The 12,986-nt window shown below is 37.0% G+C and overlaps 1 protein-coding gene across 3 annotated transcripts in view; it reads left to right on the forward strand.

Moving 5' to 3' along the window:
- The window catches only part of TMTC4 (transmembrane O-mannosyltransferase targeting cadherins 4), a 51,667-nt gene extending 40,257 nt beyond the window's left edge, over nt 1-11,410 (forward strand). For 2 of the 3 annotated variants that reach the window (XM_062566812.1, XM_062566810.1), the window contains exons 12-18: nt 138-217; nt 383-490; nt 634-775; nt 1,447-1,561; nt 2,045-2,157; nt 7,591-7,660; nt 8,180-11,410. In XM_062566812.1, the coding sequence (XP_062422796.1) occupies nt 138-217; nt 383-490; nt 634-775; nt 1,447-1,561; nt 2,045-2,157; nt 7,591-7,660; nt 8,180-8,331 (780 nt within the window). In that variant the 3' untranslated portion in view covers nt 8,332-11,410. The remainder of the gene's footprint in view (nt 1-137; nt 218-382; nt 491-633; nt 776-1,446; nt 1,562-2,044; nt 2,158-7,590; nt 7,661-8,179) is intronic. The other variant, XM_062566811.1, reaches the window with a different exon arrangement.
- The last annotated feature ends 1,576 nt before the right edge of the window (nt 11,411-12,986 follow it).

Here is a 12,986-nt window from a genome sequence, read left to right on the forward strand (position 1 = left end):
GTGTATATACTTTTAACATAAGACAGTAGTGAATGAGACAAATACTTGCTATTTGGAGTAAGAATTTTTAGCAACTTGACCCTGTAGAATATCTGACTATATCTGGCATCTGGTAAAATGTTGATCTGTGTTTTCAGGTGCACTACAATGTTGGCAAAAACTTGGCTGACAAAGGAAATCAAAGTGCTGCAATCAAATATTACAGAGAAGCTGTAAGGTAATAGGATTTTTATTGCTTTACTGAAGTATCCTAAAATCACTTTAATGTTTCACTTGGAGAAAAAGATTTTCATTTGCATATTCTGCAATGTTGCAGACCTAATAATTTGCATACAGTAATATGTTTCCTATAAATAATAATCTCTTAAATTTCAAATTTTAGGTTGAATCCTAAATATGTACATGCCATGAACAACCTTGGAAATATCCTGAAAGAAAGAAATGAGCTCCAAGAAGCAGAGGAGTTGCTGTCCTTAGCTGTACAAATACAGTATGTTTAGAACAATGCTAAGCAGTGTTTTGTACCAACTGAACAGAAGTGGTACAGTAGGATCTTGTGTTCCAAATGCTCAGTTGTCTTGTCTGTCTGTTCTTTTGTTGCGTTTTTTTTTTCTTCCCCTCCAAATTGCCTAGACCTGATTTTGCTGCTGCATGGATGAATCTAGGGATAGTACAGAACAGTTTAAGACGGTTTGAAGAGGCAGAGCAAAGCTACTGGACAGCAATTAAACATAGGAAAAAATATCCAGATTGTTACTATAATTTAGGAAGACTGGTAAGTAGTTTTGAATAAATGATAGCTGTAACATTTGTGTATGTATATAGTTCTGCTCTATTACTAAATGCTGACAGTTATTCCTGTTTGTTTCATTTGCAGTTGAGGGTGGTTTCATGTTTTCTATAGCTTTTTCTATTACTTTCCCAGGAAACTTTGCCACACCAATTTGTTACTCCTACTTTTAAATATAAAGATGTATGAACAAAAATACAGATTATATTCTTTTGTTCAAGAGATCAATAATAACTTCTTAGTATTAGTTTTTCTATTTTACAGTTATTGGTGTGTTTCAACAAATTGCTAGGTAGTGGAACTATGCCAAAAAAAATTCAGTCTAGATTCTTGGAAATATTTATATTAAATATTTACTTACTCTCCTGTTTAGATTTCTGAACTGAATGTTGGTTTTCTTCCCCATACCACTGGTACACATATATTTGAAAACTAGCCTAGATCCCAGAGAAAAGTAGTGGAAAATATTAAATGAATATATAGTAATCTACCTTACATACTATTCTAGTATTCTTTCTACATGTCTTATTTTTGCTTATAAAAACAAATTCTACTAGAATTAAATGAGACGGATAATACATCTTTACTGTCTTCAGCGTATGATAGGAACATAAAGCAAATGAGGGTGAAATTTCTGGTGTTTTCTTTCTTTTTAGTATGCAGATTTGAATCGCCATATAGATGCATTGAATGCATGGAGGAATGCTACAGTTCTGAAACCAGAGCATAGTTTGGCTTGGAACAATATGATTATATTGCTTGATAATACGGGTAAGAGTCCATTTGAATGTTTTAATGAATAATTCAATGTCTTGCAATACTCAAAGCTTTTTTTTTTTAATATAAAAGAACTTTTGCTTCTTTAACTACTAAGAAACTTTCTATAAAAGGTAGAATACCTTCTGACACAATAGTTTTAGAGCATCACTTAAAATCAAGCCCATAAGTTGAATTGCTCTTGCTTGTTTGAAATGCCATCATTGTGCAAGCAAGTTTGTGTTACACACCAAAATTTCTAACTTTTTAGTCTGTACTGTGTTGTTTTTACAAAAGTGTTACCTTTGGAAGACAAAAAGTATGGTTTTATTTTAAATATTTTGTACTGCAGGGCATTACATTTGTGTCTGCTAGCTGTTTTCTTGTTAGAACTGCATGTAATTCATATGATACATGTGCTTGCGTACAGCATGAGAAATATCTAATATAAACTGCGTTAAAGATGCTTTCTCTTTTTTGCACTGTATGGGATCCTAGGAAATCTAGCTCAAGCAGAAGCAGTTGGAAGAGAGGCCCTGGAACTAATACCTAATGATCATTCCCTTATGTTTTCTTTGGCAAATGTATTGGGGAAATCACAGAAATACAAGGTAGGAGTCTTGGGGGTGGAGGGGGTGTGGGGAGGTGTATACTTACGCGTGTGTGGGGGGTGTGTGTTTGTGTATGTATGTGTGTATATATATCTATGTAAAAAAAAAAACCTCTTCGTGAGTTTCTATAGAAATGGTTTGAGGAAGCCATTGTGAACTGTGTGTTAGATAATCAGGTTTCAGTGTCCATTTCTGGCACAGAAGTGCTGTGTGATTCTAGCCTAGATTCATCTCGCTTAACTTAAGGTGCTTGTATTAGGCATGTAGCTGCCCTAAACAGGGTAGGTCACTGGTCAGTAGAGAGAAATAGACTCTTAGACTCACTAGAGGGCAGTTAGGGTCTTATCTTGCTTCATTGCCTGTATTGTGAACCTCATCTGATTTAAAGGCCTTGGATCAGGGTCTAAAATTAGATGTGCAGTTTTGTGCTAGTTCTTATGCTTTTTGTATGAAAAGAAAGCAAAGTTTACCATTAGCTGGAATTAATTCTAGCTTCTTTACCTCACACACCAGCTACAATAAGAGATATTACAGACTCACTAATCCCAGATCAAGGATGGCAGTATTTGGGTGATCCCACGTTATTACAAGAAGTCCATACATAGAACAAAGAACCGGCCAGCAAGTGGTACTTTGACATTAACTACTTATATTTGCAAGTAGTAAATGTAATGCAATGGATGAGAGAGGTATTTTTTCCCAGAGGAGTTGTACGAGTTGACAGAGAATAAATCATGTACAGTTAATATATTTAGTTGTTTTAATTGACTCCATAGTCACTGATATATGTTAGTGATAGGACAACTTAATAATCAAGGTTGTTTTTAGTATTCCCCAGAAAAACATCATTTACTAAACTGGCTTTTTGATATGTGGTAATGTTAGCAGCATTGAAGGAACATCCTTAGTATATACACAAAGTGAAAAGATTCTATGACATTAAAACTCTCAGAATAGAGTATACATTTTTCCACCAATTACGGTGTTGACTTAAATTTATTTCCGCAGTCCTGTTCAACTGTGGAGTGATGACCTGTCCACATGTGAAGCCGGGGCCTGTGATAGTACAACATTTGCTCATTTGTGTTGGTGATGATGTTAAGACATCACATTACTGTTTCTGTAGACTGACTCTTTGGGTTTTCTGTGCACTCTATTTGTCTTCTCTTCCTGAAAAATTAACATCCAGAATGCATAAGGAATAAGATTATGAAGGAGTTAATTCCTAGGATTACTTTGAGACATGAATGTGAAAAAAATGGGAGATTGGATAGTGATTTAGCAAAAATAATATGCAGCCTGACATGCCGAAGAACACTTCTAATGGAGTAAGTATAAAAAATAGGTAGAAAATTGGCAAGAAAACTTTTTTCCAAGGGTTTGAAGTCTGCTGGTCTTAAAGGATTTTAAAAGTAAAAACGGATGTAGTGATTTTGATGGACACCTTTAGAAAGTCATTTTGCTGCAGGGGAATGCATTGGAAACAAAGTGTAAATGATGATGGGAGAAAATGAAGTCAGGATCCTGAGTAAAGTGGAAGGAGTATCGGAGCCCAGGGAAAGCAGGGAGCAAGCAGGAGTCTTGTATGTTCAGTGGGGAGTGGTGGATTTTTGTAGGGCAAAACGCAAACTTACCTAGTAACTTGAAACTGATAGATTGGAATAGGAAGAGTAAATCAAAGGATTTGGAAAATGGACCGATACCACTCAGTTGGAAAGAATGACCTTAGCAGCTGTATTTTGCATGGCCTAGAAAGGGAACATAAAGTTTTTTAGCTGATAAAATGGTAAATGATGATAGAAAGCACATGAGATGCAGATTTATCGTCCATCCCCTCAATATGTAAAGACAGAGAGAAGCGGATGGTTCTTCAAGGATTTTTATGGAGTATGTTTAAGGGGAGGAGAAGGAAAGCATCAAGATGGTGGAAGTAATTGCCAGATGGCTGCCAGGCTGTCTCTGTGTTTTATAACCTCAGGCATTTTAATTTATTAGGTTACTTGTTACGTGTCTGTATAAAAATTGTTACTGTATTGGCTTTGTAGCCATAAAGTACCTTTTATTTTAAAAGACATTGAATTTACTCTGAGAGGTTTCCTTGCAATAAGTAAGCAATATTCTCTTTCAGTTTCAAATGATTTAGAAAATCAAAATCAAAAGATTTTCAGCAGAGGTAGTTTTCCTAAGTAACTGAAAAAAAACCTCAAGCCTTTAAGATTTCTGTTTGTATCTATTCATGAATGATTTATTGTTCCAGAAACAACAGCTCATAAAGGGTGAGCTGTTTTAGTGTTACTGTTTTGTTTCTTTTTAATTAACATCTGTTATACCGAGCTAGATTTGTTATTTAAATACATGTTCTTGTTGCAGTAAACAAAGAACCAAACTATCTTCAGTTCTTTGAAAATATATGTGCTATTTTTTATTATATATACATCTATGCTTTTTCTGTATGAAATACAAAAAAATTGGCACTATTCAGCACTTTTTGTAATTGAATAAAGCCAGACTTCAGTTTTGCACTGTGGCCTGGGCAGCAGATGGAATGCAGTGTGCTTTCCTAAAGCCTTTACTTATATACAGTGAGCAAATTTCCTAACAACACTTAATTTAAAGATTTGGCAAGGTAGAGCAGTTTGAAATATTACTGGTTGTACTGAAATATGTATTTACTGCATATATCTACAGTAATATGAATGTGATGTACCTTAAATACCCTTTAATCAAGCAGTATGCTTGTATTAGCTGCTGAGCAAAGCAGTGGCAGTAAAAATGTTTTCAATATGTGGCTGAAGATGTATGGTAATGGGGGACAACTCTGAACATATATTTCATTAAGTTTTTGGTGAAAGCATTGAGCATGTTGGCCCATCATACTTGAGCTGTGGAGGGATGAGTCCATACCTTAGCTGCTCCTCCTTTGTGTAGGTGGCAACAGCTAGCCGTAAGACTGAATTAACTGGATAGCACATTTTTCACTCTAATTGCTGATAACCTTCACAATGAAGAAAGCAGAGATTTACTAAGACTACAATGTCAGAATGGAAAAATCAGAACTTTGTGGAACTTGTGACTACTCCGCGCTTTCAGGTGCCAGTCCACTCCTGATTTTGGATCTTGGATGGATGCATGTAAAGAGATGATTAACTTGCAGCACTTTTAGACTTGCCAAATGTTAGGTCTCTAGATATCTCTCAGGTGACTGAGTTAGAATCATAGAATAATTTAGATTACAAAGGACTTCAAGATGTCATCTTGCCCAACTCACTGCCTGAAGTGCAGATCAGCTTGCTCAGAGCTGTTTCCGGTTGAGTCTCAAATGCTTACAAAGGTGGAGATTCTGAAACTTTCATGAGCAATTTCTTCCAGTGCTGGACCACTCTAATGTGTTTAAAAAAAAAATACAGTTGGATAAAAGGAGTTTTTCCTGCATACCACTGTGTGTCTGTTGTGTCTTATCCTGTCACTGTGCACCTCTGAGAAAAGCCTGGCTTCATTCTCTCTCTCTCTTTCATTTCTCTACTGCTGATCCTCTGATCAGGTAGTTGTAGACAACAATAAGTCTCTCCTTTGCCTTCTTTTTTGAAGGGTAAAGAGATTCAGTTTTCTCAGCCTCTCCTTTTATGTCATCTGCTCCAGTCCGTGACCATCTCCATGTCCCTCTGCTGGGCTTGCGCCAGTATGGCCTTGTACTGGGGAGCCCAAAACTGGACACAGTATTCCAGATACGGTCTCATAAGTGCCAACCAGATGGGAAGGCTCACTTACCTGGATCTGCTGGCTTGCACTCTTAGTAATACAGCCGAAGATGTGGCTGGCCTTTTTTTTGCTGTGAGGGCACACTGCTGACTCTTACTCAGTTTGTTCTCCACCAAGCCTTCCAGATTTTTTTCTGCAGAGCTGCTTCCTAGACAGTCAACCACCTGCTGGATGGGCTATCTCATCCCAGATGCAGGACTTTGCATTTACTTTTGTTGAATTTCATGAGATTCCTGCCAGCCCCTTTCTCTGGCAAGGCCAAGTCCCTTTGAATAGCAGCCCTGTTCTCCAGCATATTGACTGTTCTCTCCAAGCAGGTGTCATCTGTGAAGCTGCTGAGAGTACACACCATTCTGTCTTCCAAGTCTTTAATGAAGACATTAAACAGTATTGGTCCCAATAGGGACCAATGCAACTAGAGTCATCAGTAGTCCGGGTATGAGAATGCTGGAGCATCTCTTCCAGCATCACCTTCTGCATCAGTCTGTCTTGACCTGAGAGTGGCAGGCCCAGCTGTCCTCAGCAATGCTTTGAAAGGAGCATGGGCCTTGGTTTGAAATTGGACATACTTGGGTACTCTGTCACTCAAAGTTGTTAATCTTGACATCAAAACTTGTTCTTGTCACCTGAGGGACTCTCTACTAGAGTCTGATTTCATCCTCAACATGAGAATGTGTAGAACCAAAAATCTGTCTGACAGCTGTTCTTTTTCAGTGGAGCCTATATTTTGTTTTGTGGACACAGAACAATTCGAAAGGCTTTTCCTGACATATCTCAGACAGTAAGTATGTGCATTAGATCAGGAACCTACCACACTGAAGTAATTTTAATCTTCAGGTCATTTGCACTGAAAATAAATGTGCAACTTTCCCTAAAACACAGCATAGCATAGAAACTACGTAAAATTACCTTTCTAAAATATCTACACTTGCACGTAGGCTAGTAAACATGGTCTGTTTCTGTTGGAGTTTCTTTTGTATCTTTCTAAACTGCTGCAGGAAGAATGTTCTGGAAGCAAAGTCTTGTATCGGCAGCTAGGCTGGGAAAGTAAGTGTTTGAATTGGTACTTTTAGCAGTAAATTGTACTGCTGAATATTTGGTGAGGGAGTTCAACTTTTCCAAAAAGTACTCAAGCATCAAAAGTCCTAAGAGTGGGAATATGGGATATATAGCTCATGAGAAATACAAGGAATATTTCAGTTGGTTTGATTTTTAAATAACAGGCACTCACTGTTCTTCATTAACAGCTATGTCCAAGCTGGCTTAGATAGCTTTACTGGAAAGCTCCCATTTTTAATGGTAAAAAATTGTTTTGAAGGGAAGGGTGTCAAAAAATTCTAAAGCATTTTGCTCAGATATTGAATTATATTATGCTTATCTTGATTGAATAAGTAGAGAAAACTTCAGCATGTAATATTTGAAAGTATTATAGCTATGTGAGAAAATGTGAAAATGTGGTGCATATTTGTACCAATATCACTGTTTTCTGGAGGCTGAAGCCACCTGAGCCACAGGATCAGGCAGGCTTACAGTATGTATATTGTGATATCATATAGATATGGCATAGTATTTTGGGATTTTGTTGTCATCTTAGTTATAAATTTGGGTACATCTTGTATTATTTTATGTACAAGAGCAGTCTGTCCTGTTGACTTGTTCTTCTAAATTATTCAGGAATCTGAAGCTTTATTCCTCAAGGCAATTAAAGCCAATCCAAATGCTGCCAGTTATCATGGTAATCTGGGTAAGAGCCTTTCTATCTCTTTATCAGCTGCATTGTTTGTTTGCTTCATATCCATTGTGTTTTAAAAAGAAAAAGCAATCTTTTTAGACTTCTTCCTGCTGGGCAGATTTCTGTTTTACTTTCTAGAAAAACTGCCAGCAGAGAACAGGGCACTAAACCAGAAAAGCTGTCACATGAAATGACAGATCAAGAGGGCTGCACAATCCAGCCCAGAGGTAGCTGCACTTCAGTGACTGCAAATTGGTTCATTTATGCTCTGCTTGTAACCCGCTATGAGCTCACCAGATAAGAACTGCCATTTGTGGCTACAATGTAATTCATTCCTTCATCATTCCCATGCCAGTTCTGCTTCCAGGCTTTGCTCCTGCATTTGGCAAGAGAACAAGCAGCTACTGTGCCACCAGCCAGCAAAAGAGACCCTCAGTGGAAACAAATGCGTTAATGTTGTTTTCCAAGTGATTGGCAAGATTGCACATTATTCAACAATATTGCTAATGAAACTCCTCATTGATGTTCCAGCTGTGCTTTATCATCGCTGGGGAAATCTTGACTTAGCAAAGAAGCACTATGAAGTCTCTCTGAAGCTTGATCCTATGGCACCGGGGACCAAGGAAAACTACAGTCTCTTAAGAAGAAAACTGGAACAATTGCAAAAGAAAGGCGAAGCCTGATGATTATTTTCAGGTTGTCAGTGCATGCTGTTTATTATTAATGTAACATGGCTACTTTTGACCATGTAAGGGATTCAATCAGTATTTCTGAAAAGTTATAACAATAACAAAAAGGCAAACTTGTATGCTCTTACAGATTCTAACATTGCAGCTGGAGTTCAAGAGATCTTTCCATTTTTGCTTTTAAACTGCTTTTAAAGTCCCTTAAAACATGTCTGTAGTTACATCAAAGTAATGCAGATGGAATTTCACAGTTGTGAATAAATAGCAGTATTTGTAGTTTGAAATCTTCCCCTGATGTTTTTAGTAGCAGGAAGAATATCAAAAGGCAGTTTTATATCACAGTGATTCTGAAAACAAAAGTAAACTTTTCTGTTTAAAATCTGATCTCTTCAGGTATGAAGAATGTCTGTCCACTTCAGTTTTATTACTGCTTTCTACTGCCAGTGCTGCAGAGCCAATGATATTCTGGAAGAACAGATTCTCTCTAGCATACCAGTCTGCACTTGTAATCTGAATTGTGCCCTTGTTCTTGCTTCTGGCTCCACCCTTTGGAGTGTGAGATTTGTACAGGTGTAAATGAGAACAGTGACCATGAAAGGCTTGTCATCCTGTGTACTGCTAAGGTATCCTCACGTAGAAAAAATAGTGCTAGATTAAAAGAGAGAGACTAGCACACAGCAAAAGGAAGAGAAAGAAGGGCAATGTGATAGAGGACTTGCCTGTTTTCTGTTCTGACAGGCAGCCTCATGTAGCATAATGTGTAACTGATCACACTGTGATGTGGGAAGATTCAGAGATGTTACCCATTTATACAGTTTTTAAAAGCACTTTGATGCAGGTTTAAACTCTGACTGTCCAGAGCTGTTTGTCTTGTGCTAATATTTACATTACTGATTCATTCACGTCTGTATCTCTCTTTTTTGAAACTTTTATTTGTTTTTAAGATTGGAAGATTGTTATTGAATGTGAAAACTGAGGAACTTTACCTCTCTTTTCATATTCCTCTGTGTGTTTGTTTTTCCCCACAGGAAGAAATTGGTCGATGTAGTAATTTCAGCTTTCCTAATCTGTCCAATGATTATTGTATAGGAGATTTTGGGATGTTCTTCATATACAACTCATCTATGTGTGGAACCATGTAAAATGTTGGGGAAATGCCTGCCATAGAACAGCATGTCACGTGACCTTACCATCTGACCATCATGTAAATGGTCTACATCTGCACTGTGTTTTGAACCTACAGTACTCTACTTTTTAATTTGGGGGAATGAGCGTTGTGTCAAGAACCAAATGCATCTGCAGAGTACAGTGCAATACTGCACAGCTACCCAAACATCCTCTTACGGACCTAGTCTGGGTACTACAAGTAGTACAACTACTTTAATGTAATTCTTTTCCCAGACTAACTAACTCTAACCAGCAACACTGTAGCAGTGTGGTGCAGATTTGGCTTTAAATGACTTGGTATGACTAAATGGCACAGTATGGTACCATACTTACTCTAGCTGTGGTACTAGAAGTATGCATTTGTATTAATTCAGTGCTTTACTCATGCTAATAAACCCTATTTCTCAGCAGGACTAATTAGTTTATACAGGGTACTGAGTTGATGCAACTGTTTGTTTCTTCTGGTTTCTGGAACAAAATTTTCAGAAACTAGTTTCAGAATGCCTTTGTAGGGTATAAACATGCTCTTTGAGAAATACTCATACTGTTCCAGCAGAATGCTGCACCAGTGTGACTAGCAACTTCTGAAAACCATCATAGTTCAGTCAGTACCAACATAAAAATCTCAAACATGGTGAAATAGATGCACTCTTCAGTACAAGTTGCCAGTTTTGAAGGCTTTGTAGGCATAGTCTGGTACTCATCTGATACAGAAAACACTTAGCTACTCAGTCATGAAGTATTAAAGAGCTGGGATCTTGCTAGATGAGCTAGTATATAGCAGGAAATAAATGTTTTCAATGAAATCAGGTCGTCTTTGTATATTTGCAGTATGACATATTTTAAATTATTATTCTTATCATGCAGTTCGTATGTATAGTTGTCCCTGTTGTCTCTGTCATGTCAGCTTTACAGAAATCCAGTAGATCAATATTATGTATGGGGTATGAATTCTCTCTAGTGAATCAAAGGAATTCTTCTGTAGAAATCAATTTGTCCTCCTACTCAAGAGTTTTAAATGGAAGAGATATGCCAAAAAATTGGATACTTTGTTAGCATTTGAAAATGCTGTTTATTCTTCAGTATGTACAACATGATCTCTTCTTGATTAGTTATCTGGCTGCCTATCGTATAATTTGGGGGGTGCCTGTTTTATGTCATTTTTTAGCACTATAGAAATTCAGTGTGATTATTTGTACAGTGATAATAAGGATACACTTATGGCTGAACATAATGTTGAGGCATGTTTGGGTTCAAAAGAAAGAACAAAGGTAACTGCTTTTTTAATAAACATTTTCCATAAGACTTTCAGGAACACTAAATATTTTTTTTTACTTTATTTTCACGAATATTTTGAGCATGCAAATAATACAGTGAGTTTTATTAAAATGTTAATAAATTAATGTTTTGCTTGCTTTTTTTCATGTCTCATAACTGACTCCTGGAGCAGAACACACAACCTGAAAGAGAAAGGTTTAGAAAAAATGATTTAATATGTAACCATTGTTACACGCACAGTCTGTCTTTCCAGTGTGATGGATTTTCCACCACTGCTAATTATGGAAGAATAAAGTTTCATTTTTATCTGCTGACCTGTGTGATTCTGTAGAAACATGGATACATTTTTTTCCCAAAGTCTGCTTGCTCTAATGAGAGAAATGCAGAATGATTCAATGCTCAAAATGGAGTCAGAAAAATGTTCACAATGACTGCTATGGATAACAGTCACTTTTCACCAAAAACTCCCCAAATGGCTCCCTAACTGTATGTTTCTCTCATGTCTATGCCACTGTCAAGCACATGTTTCTGTTATTTAATTTCATACTTAGAATTTAAACCTGGAAATGTGAGGGTGTTGAGGAAGGAGTGTGTATATGTGAACACTTAGAAATAAAGATCTTCAATACTATTTGAATTGTTTGTTTAAAATACTTGGCCTATTAAGTGGAAACTATTTCCTCCACACTTCAAATATCTACATCTGAGCTCTTCTTTCTAGTTTCTCTGTAGCAGGTACTCTGAAACATGAATCATCTCCTGAAGGAAACATCTCTAGGATGTGAGATGTCATGCACTTGAAGCACATTCCTTTCCACTAACTTAAAAGGGTGGCTAAGGTGATCAGCTCATATGTATGAATAAAATTTCATGCTGCTGCTTTCACCTGACTTAATGTAGTCTTCCACTCCTCTCTCAGAGTACATTTTTTGCACCAAGAACATTAAAAGGCTGGCATTGAGGCAAATTGGCAGGAGCTGGCCTTGACAGTCCTAGTAGCTGGATGAGCGGAGAAGATGAGACAAATGAGTTTTGGTTTCTACAGAGTAAAACTGATGAGAGCGATAAAGCATTTGAATGTCTAATCTCTGCCTACTGAAACAGAACATTCAGAATGGGATGTCCTGTTTTTTGAACCAATTCTATTCATTGTTAGTTTATCACAATAAATGGTAACAATTCATGTTAAATTGAATTTTCAGTGTTGTTCTTTTTGTTTTAGAAGCAACGTAAACCAACTGTAAACTTGCAAATGTGAGATAATTGAAGCTGCTATTTCAAGCTGTATCTGTTAGAATGTTAAATGTGTTAGTGTAACCCATTTCTATATGTATTTTTATTTTAATTAAGATATCTTAATATTTAGTTGCTGTTTCCTGCTTGTGCTTGAGATTTCAAGGGAATATAGAGGTAGGATTAGATACCAATCATGACACACACATTCCTATGTGACTCTTGACTTGACCTTCCATTGAATAGTGCTTGTTTCCAGAGCTTTTGGTAAATCCCTGCCAAATGCAACTTTATGAGGGGATGTTCAATGCTGAAAGACTAAAATTCACTAGAAACAAAGATGAGATCATATGGTCAAAATTTTGTGTGGTAAAAGCAGAGGTAACCAAACTTCTGGTTTCATCATGTACCATCATAAGCAGCAAGCACTACTAGTAATGGCAGCTTTTGACTGTGCTGGGCTCTAAAGAAGCAGGACTGTATATCCGCTTTGAAGAAGTAGATGCGTGTAGGTGCTAGGGCTGTCGAGCACTGGAGGGCTGATTACCTTTGTATTAGAAAGCTGCACCGCAGTACTGCGGCATGGGTGTCCAGTGTGTGCCAGTGATGATACCTGCCAGTGGTTGAGGGCTTGCTTAAAAAAGTATTTTTGTTAACAAAAAAATCCTACAGATACTGAAAATGATAGCTTGTATTTGCTGAGCTGAACTTTTTTTAATGTAGCAATAATCATTTAGATTGTTAATGGTGCGCTCTAATTTACTGCATTTCAACTAAGAAGCAAATACATTTGTAATAGAGCCATATAATATATCTGCATTTTGCTATCTTTTTGCATAATTTTAATTGTATTTTTGGTAGCAATTTTGTTGTTCAGCTGTAAACTGACCTACACTGCTATAAGATAGGAACAAAATCTAATGGGCAGAGTAGATGGGTACTGGGGGTACAGGAAGACATTCTTCCCCAGGGAC

Source organism: Rhea pennata, chromosome 1 (assembly GCF_028389875.1).
Source record: "Rhea pennata isolate bPtePen1 chromosome 1, bPtePen1.pri, whole genome shotgun sequence".
NCBI lineage: Eukaryota > Metazoa > Chordata > Aves > Rheiformes > Rheidae > Rhea > Rhea pennata.